An 18,477-nucleotide genomic window follows, 5' to 3' on the forward strand; every position below is an offset into this window, starting at 1 on the left:
TTTAGCCTGCCTAGGCCTCAGTTTTTTCACTTACAAAATGCACATGACAATTAGATGCAAAACTTTTAATAACCATAGGAAATATTGCGCTAAATAGCTAATAATTAAAGCTATGAAAAGCGAAACAATTATGAAGGTTCATAGGATACTCAGCAAATTGGCAAAAATGATGTAGACGGAAATAACCACATGTAATGTGAACATTATTACACAGAAAGAAATGACAAATATGAGGAATTCAGGGAAACGTAAAAAGATTTATATGAACTGATGCATAATAAAGGAAGAATAACCAGGAAAATAATATGCACAATGACAACAATGAAGACCGAATAATAAAGAATAATATAAATCATACAAATAATAATAACAAAATGAAACTGAATGCTAAGAAAGATGAGATAAAAATAAAAATGATTTGCATAAACCAACACAGCTAAGATTAGAAGCGAAATAGTTAACTGGAAAATATGTTTGCAGGAAATTTACCTGAAAAACATCTTATTTCCAAAATATATAAGGAACTGATTAAAATTTATATGAAAATCCATATATCCAATATATCCATATATATGCAACTGATAAATGGTCTAAGGATATGAATAGGTTTCTTCTCAAGGGAAGAAAACAAAGCCATATGAAAAAAATGATTATAGAAATTCAAATAAAAGCAACTCTAGGTTCTACCTCAATCCCATCAGATTTATAAAAGCTGATGAGAAACGAAAGTGACAAATGTTAGAGGACCTGCTAGAAAATATGTACAGTGATGCCCTTTCAGTGAAGCTGTAGTCTAGCCATTCTGTAAAGCAAATTAGAAAAATGCCCCAAAAGATATTAAACTGCAGAACCCTTTGACCCAGCTATACCACTCCTAGGCCTCTATCCAAAAGAAATAAAAATAAGAGGAAAAGGTATAAAAATATTTGTAGCAGGTTTTTTTATTTGTTTGTTTGTTTTTTAGTAATGGTAATGACCTGGAAACCAAGGGAGTGGCTGTCAATTCAGACATGCCTAAACAAACTATGGTATATGATGTGATAAAATGCTACTGTGGTATAAGAAATAAAGAATTGATTTCAGAGAAACCTGGGAAGACTTGTATGAACTGTTGCAGACCAAAGCGAGCATAATCAGGAGAACAATTTATATGAAAAGATCAATACTGCAAAAGCAAAGGATTCTGAGGAGGCACAACAAAGATGGCAGAGGAGCAAGAAGAGGCAGAGCAAACTTCCAACCCCAAACTCCTCTGAACAGGTCTAAAAGAATACATCTGATCAAATCCTGATGAGGAAATCCAAGAAAAAGGCACAGTGAGTCACTTTTCCACATGAGATAGACAGACAGATCTGCAGACAATGGGGATGGAGTCTGGCCAAGAGCTATCCCTGTGGAGAACTGTGGTACAAGAAAGAAGCTGTACACAGAGGGAAGAAGAGGGCCAGACCCACACTGGAGCATCAGCGATGGGAAGGATGAAGTGCCAACTGGCAGGTTTGTTGTTCTCTATCCAATTCTGTTCACAGATCTAGGGCAGAAGGAACTGTGCCTATGGGGTGGCATTCATGGGAACAGAAGCAGCAAGAATCCCTAGGCTGTGAATGGGGATAGTCTGAAAGAGAAGGCACCAAGATTCAATTTCATTTTATTTTTAGTTCCTTATTCGCTCTCTCTCTCTCTCTCTCTCTCTGTCTCCCTCTCTCCCTCCCTCCCTCCCTCCTCCCCTCCCCCACATTTAGAAAGCAAGAAAAACAAAACCGCTGTTACAGACTATGACAGGATCAGTGGTTTCCTGGCACAGCTTCCTTGACCCTGATTCCACTTTCCTTAGCCCACGCAATCTGATTGGTCCCAGCTTCCCAGATGTAGCTTCCTGGGGAAAGTTTTCATGGAGGTATGTGTCACTGACTTTCAGACTTGGTGAATGCCTAGGACCATGAGAACTGCTATAATATAATAATATAATTAATAATATAAGTGACTGACCGGATGAGTTTCCAAATAGAGATGAGGTGGGGTATATCCAGATGCTAAGTGTCACTGTATCTTTGCTACATATCCTTGCTGTATTAGGGCAAAGCATATTTCCTTTGTTCCGCAAGATACGAGTACCTCATTTTGTTCCAACAATGAACTTGAATTAAGAGGGTGCAGGCTTTAGAGCTATGCTTACAACACATCTATATGATGAATTCAGAGTGTACCCCAAGAATGCTGGGGTACCACCTGAAATAACGAGGAATAGACATGTGGGTTCTAGTGTCCTGAAAGAATTCACTCAGACATTCTCCAACTTAAAGAAAAGCATTTACTGGGGTGATGCACCCAAGTAGGCCTGCTTCCTGTGAGGCAGAAGTCCAATGGGCTCTACTCTACATGGGAGGCAGAGCCTCGGCAGGCCCTCCTCCCCTATGGGGGGGCGGAGGGCAGGGCAGAGCATAGATGGCAGGCCCTGCTTCCCAAAGGAGGCAAATCAGAAAGCATTATTTGTAACAGGGGTAAGCTAGAAGCCTTCCCAATAAGATTAGGAGTGAAACATGAATGCCCATTGTCATGAATATTATTCATATTGTATTAGAAATGCTAGCAACAGCAATAAGGGAAGAAAAAGCAATTGAAGGAATCAGAATGGACAATGAGGTAATAAATAATAAAACTATCTCTTTGCAGACAATATGATGATATACTTGGAAAATCCTAAAGATTCAACTAAAAAGTTAGTGGAAACAATAATTTTAGCAAAATAGCAGGATATAAAATAAACCCATCAACATTTCTATATATTACCAACAAAACCCTGCAGGAAGAGATAGGAAGAGATACCCCATTTAAAATAAATATATACACTATAAAGTACCTGGGAGTATACCTACCAAAACAAACCCAGGAACTACATAAACATAATTATAAAACACTTTTTCCACAAGTTAAATTTAAATAATTGGAGAAGCATTAATTGCTCATGGGTAGGCATGGCTAACATAATAAAAATGACTATTTTACCTAAATTAATCTATTTATTCAATGCCATCCTAAATAAACTGGCAAAAATTATTTTACTGAGCTAGAAAATATAATAACAAATTCACATGGAAGAACAAAAGGTCAAGAATATAAAACGAATTAATGAAAAAAATGTAAAGGAAGGAGGTTTACCAGTACTAAATCTTTTTGTTTGTTTGTTTGTGAGGCAATTGGGGTTAAGTGACTTACCTAGAGTCACACAGCTAGAGAATGCTATGTGTCTAAGGCTGGATTTGAACTCAGAAGTCCTCTGACTCCAGAGCTGGTGCTCTATCCACTGTGCCACCTAACTGCCTCCTGCAATACTACATCTTAAACTATACTATAAGGCAGTAATTACCAAAACTACCTGGTATTGACTAAAATAAAAAGGTAGATCAGCCTAACAGAGTAGACATACAATATACAGTAGCAAATGATTACAGTAACCTTGTGTTTGACAAATGTGAAGATTTAAGTTTTGGCATAAGAATTGATTATTTGGTAAAGACTGTTGGGAAAGATGGAAAGTAGTCTGGTAGAAATTAGTCATAGACTATTATCTTACACCATTTACCAAGATAAGGTCAAAGGGATACATGATCCAGATATAAAGAAGGATGATATAAGAAATCAGAAGCATATGGAACATATTACCTATCAGACTTATGGATAGTAAAATTTATGAATAAACAAGAGATAGAGAGCATTGAAGTATAAAATGGATAGTTTTGGTTACATTAAATTAAAAAAGTTTTGTACAAGTAAAACAAAAATAGCCTAGAAGGAAAACAGAAAATTGGGAGAAAGCTTTTATAATTTCTCAGATAAAGGTCTCACATCTCAAAAATATAAATAACTTTGTCAAATTTATAAGAATACAAGTCATCTTCAAATGATAAAGGGTCAAAGGATCAGTTCAAGTTTTGCGAGGTTTCTCTTTATCTTTGCTTTAAAAACAATAGTATTCTATCATTCATATGTACAATATTTTGTTTAGCCAATATCTAATTGATGAATTAATGGGCAGCACTTCAGTCTCCAATTATTTGGGACTACAAAAGGAGGTCCTATAAATATTTTTGTACATATGGAACCTTTTCATCTTTCTTTAATCTCCTTGGGGTTTATTAGTAGCAGCATTGTTGAGTGAAAGGGAATGCACAATTTAATAGCTTCTTGAGCATACAAGTCAAACCTCAACTTCTGAAGTTAAGGTTTCCTACAAAATGGTGGGAAAGTAAAAAAATGCAAATGTTGATATGCAAATCCCTCCTATGGGAAATAGGAGGCTAAGTTTCTGTGACCACCAAAAATTGCAATCTTTCACTAGAGATTGCTGAAAATATACTTTTCTGCATATAATTCTTTATAACAAAACATTAATTCTGACAATATAAACTTTTCCTAATATGGTAGCCATTAAACAGTCCATAAAATGCAGGAGAAGCAACATTGGATTGACTAATAAAATCACAAAACTTGTGAATGTTAGACTCATGAATATTGACAATTGACCATAGTTTCAAATTTTGCTTTCTAGAATGGCTGGACCAATTCACAGCTCTTGGTTTTATTTATTAATTCTATATTTTTTGTGGGTTGTTTGGTTGGAGCTTTTGTTTTGTTGCTTTCATTTTTGTTAATCTCCTTTATTTTTATGATTTTTATTTTGGTATTTAATTGGTAGTTTTAAACTTATTGGTTTCCTAGTTTTGTTGATTTGCTCTCTCATACTGATCAAAAACTTTATAGAGAAGGGGCAGCTAGGTGGTGCAGTGGATAGAGCACTGGCCCTGGATTCAGGAGGACCTGAGTTCAAATCTGGCCTCAGACCAGATACTTGACACTTACTAGCTGTGTGACCCTGGGCAAGTCACTTAACCCCCAATTGCCTAAAAAATAAAAAAAAATTTAAAAAAGAACATTACAGAGATAAAAAAAAGAATTCCTCTAAAAAGCTGCTATGTGTGGGTATAGAAATTTCAACAATCTCATTGTTGTCATTACCTTTAGTGAAATGATTGTTTCTATGATTTGTTGACACACTCATTCTTTAGGATTGTTGTTTAGTTTCTAATTAATTTTTAATCTTTGCTTCAAATACCCTTTATTGGATATAACTTCATTACCTAGTAGTAAGCAAAAGATGCATTTAATACTGCCACTTTTCTGCATTTATTTGTGAGGTTTTTAAGCCCTAATAAGCAATTTTTGTGAAGTTGCCACACACAACTGAGAAATAGGTAAATTCCTTTCTTTTTCCCTTCAATATTCTCTAGAGGTTTACCATATCTAACTCTTCTAAAATTCTATTCATCTCGTAAATTTTTTTCTTGTTTATTTTTTAGTTAGATTTATCTAAGAGGGGTTTAAACTGCAGTCCTCCACTATTAAAGTTTTACTTTCTATTTCATCAGGTAACTCATTTAATTCTTTAAGAATTTAGATGGTATATCAGTTGGTGCACATATGTTTAGTATGATTTTCATTTTCCTTTTAGCAAAAATGTAGCTTTCCCATAGCTTAACTCTTTTAATTAATTCTATTTTTGCTGTTGCTTTGGTGAGATCATGATTTCTATCCCTGACTTTTTTAACTTTTAACTCTGTGTGTATTTTTCTGTTTCAAATCCATTTCTTGTAACCAGTATATTGTTGAATTCTGGTTTCTAATCCATTTATTCTCTTCTGTTTTATGGGTAATTTCATCTTGTTCATAGGCAAAGTTATAATTGTTAATTTTGGATTTCATTCCACCCTATTTTCTTATACTTTCCCTTTTTTCCCCCTGTCCCCTCATTAATAGTTTGTTTTGTTTAATTAACACTAATCCCTCCTTTAATTGACTTTCCTTTTATTATCTTTCTCACTCCCTTTTCCTCTTGTTTACCTTTTGAGTGAAATGTATTTCTGTACCCATATGTGTATATGTATTCTTCCCCTTTTTTCAACCAAATAATAGTTAGATTTCAGTGTTGCCTGCTCTCCACTCCTACCTTTTTCTGTTTTTGTACAGACTTTTACATGGATATCCCTAATATGGGAAAAAAATTCCCCATCCTTTTCTCTTCCCTGCCCTCCCCCTAATGTATTTCTGTTTCCCTCCCTTTCCATTCTTCTTTTAAGATCATATAAATATAACATAATCTCTTTCAAGTCTTCTAATTAAGCTACCCCTGAAGATAGAGGTTCTGAGGAGATACATGTATTATCTCCATATAGTAGAATGTAAACAGTTTAACCTTGTTTTTCTCCTGTTTTCTTGTTCATATTTTCCTTTTTATGCTTCTCATGACTGATGTGTTTATATTTCAAAGTTTTTGTATATTTCTTGTTTTTCATCAGGAATACTTGGAAATCTTCTATTTCATTAAAGATTCATTTTTTTCCACTTTAGAATTATACTCCATTTTGCTGGTTAAGTTATTCTTGGCTGTAAGCCTAGATCTTTTGCCTTCTGGAATGTCACTTGCCAAGCTCCATTAGAACAGTGGCTGTTAAATCTTGTGGAATCTTGACTGTGGTTCCTTGGTACTTGCATTCTTTCTTTCTAGCTACTTGTAGTATTTTTTTTCTTTGAACTGAAAGTTTTAGATATTGGCTATGATGTTCCTAGACAATTTAATTTTGGCATTTCTTTTAGGTGCTGATCAGCGGATTCTTTCAATTTTTCATTTGCTTTCTGATTCTAAGAGATCTGCACAGTTTCCTTTTATAAATTCTTGAAATATGATGTATATACTTTCTTTTTGGCCATCATTCAAGTATGCCAATGATTCTTAAATGACACCTCCTTGATCTGTGGCCCAAGTCAGTTGTTTTTCCTATGAGAGACCTTTTATTTTTTTTTCTTCAATCTTTTGACTACATTTAAAGTTTTTGTTCTTTTAGTTCCAAGCTATTAATTCTCTTTCTGTATCTTTATTCCATAGTTTTTGGTGATTTTTTTTATATTTGCCTGGCATGCATGTGCTGTAAAAACAGTAAAATAGTTAGTATGGAAATAACTCAAGATGATGGCTAGCTTTGCTTAATGTCTTGTGAAATTTTTATGAACAAATCAAGTATAATTCTTAAGAATATATGTATTAATGGACTTTAAAAAAGAGAAATGACTAATGTGAAAACAAAAGCCATCAATGTCATTATTTTTCAAGACGGAAAGAAATTGCCAGTAGGGGATTATGAAGGAGAAAATATAAAAGAGATGTAGAAATGCCCCTAGCTTGTACAAAAGGTTTTGAAGTAACAGTTAAAGATAAAAAGATACCACATATACTATAAATATTACCTAATCTCAGTTGGGCCCTAATTCAGCATGATAATCTTTTTATTCCTCCTTGATTAACTCTCTATTATGTTCACCTCAGTAGTTGTTCCAAAACTTCTTTTCACAAGTTCCCTTAAACTTTTTCCAGCACCCTATCTTTTAGAAGATGATCTCACCTTCTACTTCACTGAGAAATTATGTCCATCCATCATAAATTCCCTAATATCCCCTACTATATTGCCTCAAAACTAGCTATACATCTATATCTGTCCCTCCCCCAAAGCCCTTGCTTTGTTCCACTAGAGAAATAGGTGACCTTTCTTCATGTTCAAGTCAACCACTCTATTTGTGTCCTTAATCTCATTTTCCCCAGGAGCTTATTGCAACAATCAATCCAATATTCAGTAAATATAGAATTTTGCACATCTTTGGATTATCATTCAAATTGATATTTGGGATACTGACCTGGGCAGGCAGAAGCAAACATAGGTAAGGAATGTTCTTCTTGCCTTTGATGGTGATATCGATGTATAAATTCTTTCTGACTTTCTAGGATACTGAAATCAACAGCTATTGTTGAATCAAATACATAATGTACACCTGCAAGGAAAACATAATTAGAATATTATTTCCAAATTATGAGGCAATTACTTTTAGGACACACTGTCACCATTGTTGCTCAAATAATTTCTATCAAGTTATCACCCATTAGAATCTCTTTAAAATGTTTAACCACCTAAACTGGAGGCAGGCTGCCAAGCTCCCCCAAACCAACTATAGAAAAACCCTAAAGTTTATATGAGACTGAATAATGACCAAGAAATCCAATAAGAAATCATAGTGAAATCTTTTCACCCTAGAACTCGCCAAAAAGTCAGCCAAAAGCCCATATCTAGTAGGAAAGCTGCCTCCCATCTCTCACTCTAAGCAAAGCAAGCCCTAGCACAACACATTAATCTCCACACTTCAGGTTCATTTTGTGTAACTTTCTTTGTGAACCTTGAAGACACTAGGGTTTTAAAGAGACAGCTATTTCTTCTCTTCCATTATGATATCAGCAATTCAGCAACATTTATTCCCTTTCATTTCTTCTAACGGATTTACATTTCTAGTTTCTTTTAACTCCTATTTCTGTGTTTCAAAGATTCTGCTCAGCTCTGGTCTTTTCATCAGGATTGCTTGAAAGTCCTCTACTATATTGAAAATCCATGCCACTGCTACCCCCTGCCCCATAGGCTTATACTCTGTCTTGCAGGCTAAAACTTTGTCTGTTGTCTTTTGGAATATTATATTCCAAGATTTTCTCTCCTTTAGGTATTTGCAGCATAGGTTTTTGGTGATCCTGATTGTGGTTCCTTGGCATTGGAACTCTTCTTTCTGACTCTTAGAATACTTTTTCTTTCAAGGTCTGGATTTTTGCTATGACATGAGTATTTTCAATTTGGGATTTCTTTCAGTTTGTTACCAGTAGATTTTATTTTTCACTTTTGTTTCTAATGCTAATACATCTGGGCAATGATTTTTTGAAATATGATATTTTTTGTTTGGTCATGTTTTTCAGGGAATTTGATGATTCTTAAAATTATTTTTCTTTGACCTGTCTTTGGTCTTTGTTTTTTATATTAGATACCTTATACTTAGGGGCAGCTAGGTGGCATAGTAGATAGAGTGCTGGTCTTGGACTCAGGAAGTCTCATCTTCCTGAATTCAAATCTGGCCTCAGATACTTACTAGCTGTATGATCCTGGGCAAGTCACTTAACCCCGTTTGTCTCAGTTCCTCATCTGTAAAATGAGTCAGAGAAAGAAATGGCAAACTACTCCAGTATCTTTGCCAACAAAACCCCAATTGGGAACACAAAGAGTCAGACACGACTGAAACAACTGAATGACAACAACCTGCTACTTTTTTTTTTCAATCTTGATTTTTCCCCCCTAATAGTTCTTATTTTTCTCCAGAACCAGATTTCTATTTTCTCTGTTCTACTTTTCAGAGAGTCAGCTACTGGGCAAGTTTTCCATTTTCTATTTTCCTTCCATAGCTTATTTCACTGGATTACTCTCCTTATAGATTTACCTCTTAACAAACAGAATTTCTTCACTATGCTCAGGCTTTTCCTTTTTACTCTTCTCAAGCTTCAGTTCCTGGTTTGATATTCTATGCTCCAGGGCCAGGTTCTACCCCTTATTCTCTTTGACAGAATGGTCAATCTATGTTTGATCCTGTTCTGATTTCTGTTGCTCCTGCAACAGAAAGGATTTCATCTCCTCTTCCACATCTGTGCTCAGAGTGTTAGCAGGTTTCAGGCCTTCCTAGAACAATTAGAACTTCAGGTGCTTTGTGGTGTTGCTGGTCTGAATGCTACTGGCTTCAAGCTCTCCCAGGGAATATTGTATGTTTAACCACCATGTCTCAGAAAAACAACGGGCACAACACATTTTTAAGTTTAATCTGCATTATTAACATTTTATCCATTACTTTCTTAAGTCTAGACAGTTCTTAAAACAATAAATTAGCTTATTACATTTGCTGATTTCCAAGGTTTCAGATTTCTTTATCTGAGTTTGCACTAGCTTCCTGAAAGAACTCCTCTCTCAGTGCCTCCTGTCTTTTTGTGCAAACCTGGGCTAGATAGAGGTTCTTGCCATTGTTTCTCTTTGGATTTCTGATCATTACTCAACATAATCAATATAACCCTTTCTAAATCTTTATTGGAGAAATTATGGGAGAGATGGACTCCTTTACAGCCTTTCTCATGGCCATCTTAATCACAAGTACCCCCACTGATACGACCTGTTATACTACACTCAAATCACTAGTAACTTCACTTCTCTGTGCTAGGAAGAACAATGAAGCACAATGTGGGCAGTGTAGACCACTACAATAACAACAACAAAAACCATCCTGTGAATGTGAGACAGTAAATGAAGCCAGCTTAACAATTAGGTTTTAATTTGAAATATCAAAAAACCCACCTCATTTTTATTAGCTAAGAGATAAGAGTTGAACAGTACTACTTATATAGTTTAAGCATATGAGGATCTGGTGTCCATGTGCCTTATCTACTGTCCTGCCAATTAAAAGAATGCCTAAAAGAAGGAAGGAAAGCATACTCCTGTCTCTAAGTAACACTATACGCTTAGTGTGTGTGTGTGTGTGTGTGTGTGTGTGTATGTATGTGTACACACACACATATGCATACATACATACATATGCAGAATTATGACAAAGAGGCTAAGGGACAAAGATTATAATTAAAATGCCAAATGCATCTTTCCTTCCTCCTCAAAAACTGTAATTGTGAAAAACCAACTTACCAAGACTTTTTAAGAAACCACAGAGTCTTTTTGATGCATCCGTTACACTGAGATTGAACTTGGCAGCAAAATAAGGCAAAGACTGAGGGCATATGGACACTGCCAACACTTTGTGGGCTGAAGTATCACATTTCTAAAAAGAAAAAAATAGACAAAATAAGTAAGTGTTCTATATTTATATAAAATGTCTCTCCAAAGAGCTTCAAGAATGTTTCACTACCCATTAAATCTTCTGACTACCTAATCGAGAAACCAAGTCCTGTTACTTCCACTTTCCAAAAGAAAGAAATGAGTCAGTGAAGTTGAATGACTTGTCCAAAACATCACATGATGAGGTAGTGGAAGAACTGGGAAAAGAACCTACACCCAAAATGTCAACCAACAATCTGCAATGCCACACATCAACCCAAAAGTTTCATGAATACGTTGACTTTATTTTTTATAGTCTTTCCATGCTGTGGACACATAGTCATTTCTACAAGACAATTATCTTGTCTGCATAATACCTGTTCTTTTACAACCCTAAATAAGCTCTTGGCATTCTTAACCATCTTGCTTTACTCTAAAAACAACCTCATTTGATGAAATAATAGACACACTTCTGACTAATACTGAAAGGAAACTTATAATCACATAGAAAAAACTTGAGAAGCAACACAACATAGCAAAAAAAATTCTGGATTATACTCAGGAGAGACTTGAGTTTAAATATGATTGCCTATACATACACATCTGCAATATGAGGGTTATAGTAATTATCTCCATAAGGTTATTGTGAAAATCAAAGGACATGTTTAGAAAGTGCTTTGTGAGTCTTAAAATGACATGTAAATATTAGTTATTATTATCTTCACAATTATAATTCTCCTTCAACCAGCTAGATGAATCAAAAAGACAGCAGGAAGACTGGGATGCATAAGTTATATCAGTCAGTCAATCAATAAAATTAATATAACACTTTTTATGTGCCAGGCACTGTGCTAAGAGCTGGGGATAAAAAAAGAGGGAAAAGACCGCTCTCAAGGAGCTCATAATCTAATGGAGGAAACAACAAACAATTCTGTACATAGAGAATAAGGAAGAAATGATTAATAGAGGAAAGGCATTAGAATTAAGAAAGGTTGAAATTAAAGAGGTTGAAAAAGACTTTCTGTAAAAGGTGAGATTTTAACTGACACTTAAAGGAAGTCGGGAGACAGAGATGAGGGAGAGCATTGCAGACATGGGAGACAGAGAAAATGCCTGGAGCCAACATGGAATGTCTTGATCATGGAACAGCCAGGACGTCACTGGATGGAAGGGTATGTGGCACAGACTAAGGTGTAAGATCCTGGGAAGGTGGAAAGAAGGGAAAAGAAGGACTAGGTTATGAAGGGACTTGAATGCCAAACAGAATTTTGTATCCTATAGGAGATAGGGAATCATTCAAGTTTATTGAACAGAAAGGGATGACATGGTTGGACATAAACTTTAAGAAAATCACTTTGGTAGCTGAATGAAGGATGGATTGGAGTGGAGAGAGACCCACCAGAGGGCTAGGTGTAATAATTCAAGTATGAAATGATGAGGGTCTGTACCCTAATAACTGCCACCCTCAGTGGCAGTATCAGAGGAGAGAAGGGGGCATATTTGAGAGATGTTGCAAAGGAGAAATTGACAGGCTACAGATTGAATAAAGGGGGTTAGAGATAGTAATGAGTCAAAGATCACAGGTTCTTAGCCTGGAAAAGGATAGTGGTGCTCTCAATAGTAAAGGAAAGTTTAGAGTAGAGAGAGTGCAGGGCAGAAAATAAGGAGTACAGTTTTGGACATATTAGTTTAAGATGTCTACTGAACATCCAGTAGGGGCAGTTAGGTGGTACAGTGGATACTGTGCTGGATCTGGAGTCAAGAGTTCAAATCTGGCCTCAGACACTTACTAGCTGTGTGATCCTTAATTGCTGTTTACCACAGTTCCCTCATTTTTAAAATGGGGGTAATAATAGCACCTACATCCCAAGGTTGTTATGAGGATCAAAGAAAATATGTGCCTAACACATAGAACTATATAAACGTTACATGTTATTATTATTATTATATCTGAAAGGCAATTGGAAATGCAAGATTGGAGGTCAGTGGAGTGGTTAGGGAAGGATTAGTTAGACCTGGAGAATCATCAGCATAGAAACAGTATTCATGGGAGCAGATTGAGATCACCAAGTGAAGTAGAAAAGAAAGGCCTCAGGAAAGAACCCTGTGAGGCACCTATGCTTAGAAGGCATAACCTGGATAAGGATTCAGCAAAGGTGACTGAGAAGGAGCAGTCAGATAGGTAGGAAGAGAACCAGAAGAGAGCAGTATTCCAAAAACCTAGAGAGAAGAGTATCAAGGACAGAGTAATTAACAGTGTCAAGCACTGCAGAGAGGACAAAAAACACTGGGCATTGAGAAAAGGCCTTTGGGTTTGGCGATTAAGAAATCATTGGTAACTTTTGAGAGAGCAGTTTCAGTAGAATCGTAAGATTGGAAGCTGTACTGTAAGGAATTAAGAAGTGAGAGGAAAGGAAGTAGAGGCACCTATTTTTATCAATGGCCTTTTCAAGGAGTTTAGCAACAAAGGGCAAAAGAGAGAAAGACTGGTATAGGCAGCAAGGATAGAAGGAGAAAGTGAGGGGTTTTTTAATGATGGGGGAGACATGGGTATGTCTGTAATGGAAAAGCAGCCAGTAGACAGGAAGAAATTGAAGATAAGTGAGAGTGGGGATGACAGAGAGGGCAATCTATTGGAGGAGATGGGACGAAATGGGATTGCTTGTGTTGGTAAAGGGGTTTGCCTTGGTAAGGAATGAGGCCACCTTTTTGTGAAAGACAGGGATTACCTGGGATAAAATATTTGAGTTTTCAAAAGGTGTTCAGAAGAAATCATAAGTTATTACTTTATGAGCCTATCAACAATTCTGTTGTATAAGTCAGTTTCACATGGATGTTTATTATACTAAATTTCTAAATCTTAAATACACTAAAGTTAAAAATGGGTTACAAAGTTTGGTCATAGCACTGGAATTATTGGAGGATACTCAGGCATACTTCTATACTCGTGACAACTCCCTTAAGATTCATTCCTGGCCAAAAAAGCAAACAATGGAGGGTGGCTCTTTTTAAAGAACCGTTGTAAAAAGGAGAATATGCTACCAGGTCTAGAAAAATTTAGCCTCATTATATTTGCTGGGTTCAGAGCAATGCTTCTATTTGTACAAAACATTGTTTTGTGCTTTATATCTATTTAACTATATTTTATACAGAAACAGATGATTTTTTTTTTGGTGATGCAATCGAGATTAAGTGACTTGCCCAAGGTCACACAGCTAGTACGTGTCAAATGTTTGGTCTGAGGCAGGATTTGAACTAAAGTCTTCCTGACTTCAGGGCCAGCACTCTATCCACTGTACCACCTAGCTGCCCCTGAGATGATATTTTTAAAAAAGTCTTATAAGTATGTAAAGTCAGATATCTTTTTTCTTCCTTTTGTATTTTTTCTCTTCCCCATATTTACTTTCTTCATCTTCAAAGGAAATCCATCCTGTAATGGATTTAAACATTTGATTTAGTTAGATAAATATTTGTTGAATTGAATTTTAAAGTAAAAGTCCTTAAGGGAGAGGTAGATTTAGAATCATATTGGACTTTATTTCCAACTTGTACCTACATCAAAACATGAAAAATCTCCTTAAATATTTATACTCTAATTTGCTCAATTCCACTAAAAATCCTATTTAATAAATTATCTTAATCTAGAATTTACTCATACCAAATACCTAGACATATCAGCATGTATTTGTAATAAATGTTTGTTGAGGCTACTGCAGTAATTAAAATAAAAAAGACCCATATACAAATCCTTCATAGTTATAAGCTCAGGAAAAGAGTTCAAAGCTGCTGGAGTCATGAAATGTTCCCTAGTCAGTGTCAACATCCACCATTCAGGTTCCTTACATATTAGGCAGATAGACAATGTATACAACAGAACACCTAAATAGCCAGTATACACTAATTTTATCAATGAAAGAAATTAAAGATACTCTAAAAGAAGGGGTAGAAGAATTATGTACCTAATAACCTGTATTAACTTTTTAAAAATCTACAAAATATAACAAAACCTGGGTCTCAAGTTTGCCCTTGTTTCTTTCACTATCTATTCAAGATTTCCTATAAAAACTAAAATTACTGCCAAATTAGATCCTTAATTTATGAAAGAAGAAAAACTCTATTGACAACCAGAAAGCAATGGATAAATGTCATTCTCTGTACAAATTTCAGACTGTCTTGGATTTTCAATAAATCTACAATTCTTTGCATTTAAATAATGATAAATAACATCATATTGACAAATGTTATATAGCCTTAGGGGTTATAACAATCAATTCATGAAAACTAATTAAAACTAAGCTGGTTACCCTTCAAGGTTAAAGTTCTGGTGGCTGTTATCTATCAATTCAAAGAATAGACATATTCCTTTTTTCCTCAATGAGTTCAGTACCTAACATACAGACTCTCTCTATCCTAATATCCAGCCTAATAGTAGGGCAACTCAATATACTTATGGACACTCCCACAAACATCCTTACCTCCTAGTTCCTAAACTTGTTCATTTCCCATGACCTACTCCTCCACTCTACTTCAGCTACATAGAGAGTCAAAGTGTTCATCTTGCCATCAGCCATAAATGGTCCACTCTCATGTTTATAAACTCAGAAATTCCTTTATCTGATCATAGTCTTTTTAAAAAAAAATTCTTTGTTTTAATCAGCTAGGATCTTCCTTCTCACCTGTCCACCCCAACCCTCCTTCCCACCAAAGGGAGAATACAATAAAAGCAAAGCTCATTACAAACAAGCAGAGTCGATAAAAATAAATTTCCACATTGGCTATGTCTGTCCAAAATTTGTCTTATTCTACATTCTGAGTCCTTCATCTCTCTGTCAGGAGGTAGATAGCATGTTTCATCCATCATTAGTCCTCTGGAATCCTTGTTGGTCATTATGCTGCTAAGAATTCAGTACAACAGTATTCAATCACATTTATATACCATGACTTGTTTATCCATTCCCCAAGTTATGAGCACCCCTTCAGATTCTCATCCTTTGCCATGTCAAAAAGAGCTATAAATATTTTTGTACATCCTTAAGGTTTCTTTTTTAGCACTAGCCCCTCTCTTAATTTATCCTCTCTTTTCCCCTTTCCCTCTGTTGAATAAATGTATTTCTGTTCCCAACTGTGTAGGATGACAGTGAAGTTGAAATATCAGTTGCTTTCCCCAACTCTCTTCCCCTTGTTTGGATAGATTTCTACTTGTGCAAACTAATTATTTAGGATAGTTTTCCTTAACTTTCCTTTCCCTACCATCCCCCTCCCCCCAAGATTACTTTACTCTATCTTTTCATTCTTTTCTTAAGATCAAGAGAGTACCTGTAAGAAACTCTCCCAGACCTCGTCTAATTGGACTCCCTCTATAATTCCTGATGATAGAGTTCAGAGGGGATACTTGTATCATCTCCCTATGTTTGCACATAAGCTGTTTTTCCTCATTTAGTTATTTGTCCTTGTTCACTCATGTTTACCTTTTTATTTTTCTCTTCCCTCCTGCATTTGAACTTTAAAATTTCTCCATAGCTCTGGTTTTTCATCAATAATGCTTGGAAGGCATCTATTTCATTAAAGATCCATTTTTTAATTTGTAACATTATACTCAGTTTTGTCAGATAAGTTATTTTCGGCCGTAAGCTCATAGTCTTTTAACTTCTGGAATATCCTATTCCAAATTATCTGCTCCTTTATATTAGTAGCTGCTTAACTGTGTGTGATCTTGACTCCTTGGTATTTAAATTCTTTCTTTCTGGCTACTTGCAATCATTTTTCTTTGACCTAGAAACTCTGGATTTTGGTTATGACATTCCTGGGATTTTCATCTTGGGGCTTCTTTCAGGAAGTGATCGCCTATTTCCACTTTTCCCTTTGGCTCTAACAGATTCAGGGAGGTTTAAGATTTCTAGAAATAGGTTGTCTAGCCTCTTTTTTTGGTCATGATGTTCACATAGTCAAATGATTCTTATATTTTTTTCTCTTTGATCTGTTTTCCAGGTCAGTTGTTTTTGCTGTATCTCACATTTTCTTCTATTTTTCCAGCCTTTTGGTTTTGTTGTAATATCTCTTGTCTCATAGAGCCACTGGCTTCTATTTGGTCCATTCTAATTTTTAAGGAATTTGCTGCTAGGCAAGGTTTTATATCCCTTATAGCTAAGCTGTTAATTCTCTTTTCAAATCTTTCTTCCACAGCTCTCATTTCTTTTCTAATTTTTTCCTTAAGTGATCTTATTCAATTAAAAAAATTAAAAAATGTTTTTCAATTACAAGGAGAAACAATTTTTAATATTCATTTTTTAAAATTTTGAGTCCCAATTCCTTCCTCTCTCCCTTCCCTCATTCACTGAGAATGCAAGCAATTTGATATGGGTTATGCATGTGTTGTCACGCAAAACATTTCTATATTTGTCATGTTCTAAAAGAAAACGGACAGAAAAAAAACACACACACACACAGAGTAAATACATTGATTTGCATTCTGAATGTGTCAGTTCTTTCTCAGGAGGTGGTAAGAATTTTTCAACATAAGTCCTTCAGAACTGTCTTGGATCTTTGTTTTGCAGAAAATAGCCAAATCATTCACAACAGATCACTGATATTTCAGTGTTGCTGTTATTGTGTACGGTGTTTTCCTGGTTCTGTTCACTTCACTTTACATCAGTTTATATAACTTTCCAGGTTTTTCTGAAAGCATCTAGCTCATCATTTCTTATAGCACAATAATATTCCATCACAATCAAATACTACACCTTGTTCAACCATTCCCCAAATCAGAGGCATCCTCTCAATTTCTAATTCTATACTACTACAAAAAGGGCTGTTATAAATATTTTTGTACATATAGGTCTTTTTCCTTTTCCCTTTATCTTTTGGGATACAGACCTAGTAGTAGTATTTCTGGGTCAGCCTGTATAGCCCTTTGGGAAAATTGCTTTCCAGAATGGTAGGATCAGTTCACAACTCCAACAACAATGCATTAGTATCCCAATTTTTTCCATATCCTTTCCAACATTTGCCATTTTTCTTTTCCGTCATATTAGCCAATCTGATAGGTGTCAGATGGCACCTCAATTGTTTTAATTTGCATTTCTTTAATCAATAGTGACTTAGAGAATTTTTCATGTGACTATAGAGATAACTTTGATATCTTCTTCTGAAAACTGCCTGTTCATATACTTTAACCATTTATCAACTGAGGAATGCATTCTTATAAATTTGACTCAATTCTCTATATATTTGAGATATAAGGCCTTTTTCAGAGAAACTTGCTGTAAAATTTTTACCCAGTTTTTGGCTTTCCCTCTAATCTTGGCTATATTGGTTTTGTTCATGCAAAATATTTTTAATTTAATGTAATCAAAATTATACATTTTACATACCATAATGCTCTCTATACCTTGTTTTTTGTCATAAATTCTTAGCATATAAATCTAACAGGTAAATTATTCCTTACTCCCCAGTTTGGTTCACGAACACATTTTGACCTTATCTTGGTATATCATGGGAGATATTAGTCATTACCTAGTTTCCGTCAAACTGTTTTCCAGTCTTCCTAGAAGTTTTTGTCAAATACTGAGTTTTTGTCCCCAAAGCTGGGATCTTTGTGTTTATCAGGCACTAGATTACTATGGTCATTATCTATTGTATACTATGCACCTCATCTGGTCTACTGATGTACCACCTTCTCTTTCTTAGCCAGGACTAGATTGTTTTGATGATTACCACTTTATAATACAGTTAGAGATCTAGCATAGAGAGGCTA

General features: G+C 35.3%; 1 protein-coding gene across 4 annotated transcripts in view; it reads right to left on the bottom strand.

Moving 5' to 3' along the window:
* NARF (nuclear prelamin A recognition factor) overlaps positions 1-18,477 on the bottom strand; it is a 79,858-nt gene that overhangs the window by 44,381 nt on the left and 17,000 nt on the right. For all 4 annotated transcript variants that reach the window (XM_027840791.1, XM_027840784.1, XM_027840776.1 and 1 more), the window contains 2 exons: positions 10,596-10,728; positions 7,744-7,878 (listed from right to left, as the gene is read on the bottom strand). In XM_027840791.1, coding sequence (XP_027696592.1) covers positions 7,744-7,878; positions 10,596-10,728 — 268 coding nt within the window. The remainder of the gene's footprint in view (positions 1-7,743; positions 7,879-10,595; positions 10,729-18,477) is intronic.

This window comes from Vombatus ursinus, unplaced genomic scaffold (assembly GCF_900497805.2).
Source record: "Vombatus ursinus unplaced genomic scaffold, bare-nosed wombat genome assembly UNPS02004704.1, whole genome shotgun sequence".
Taxonomy (NCBI): domain Eukaryota; kingdom Metazoa; phylum Chordata; class Mammalia; order Diprotodontia; family Vombatidae; genus Vombatus; species Vombatus ursinus.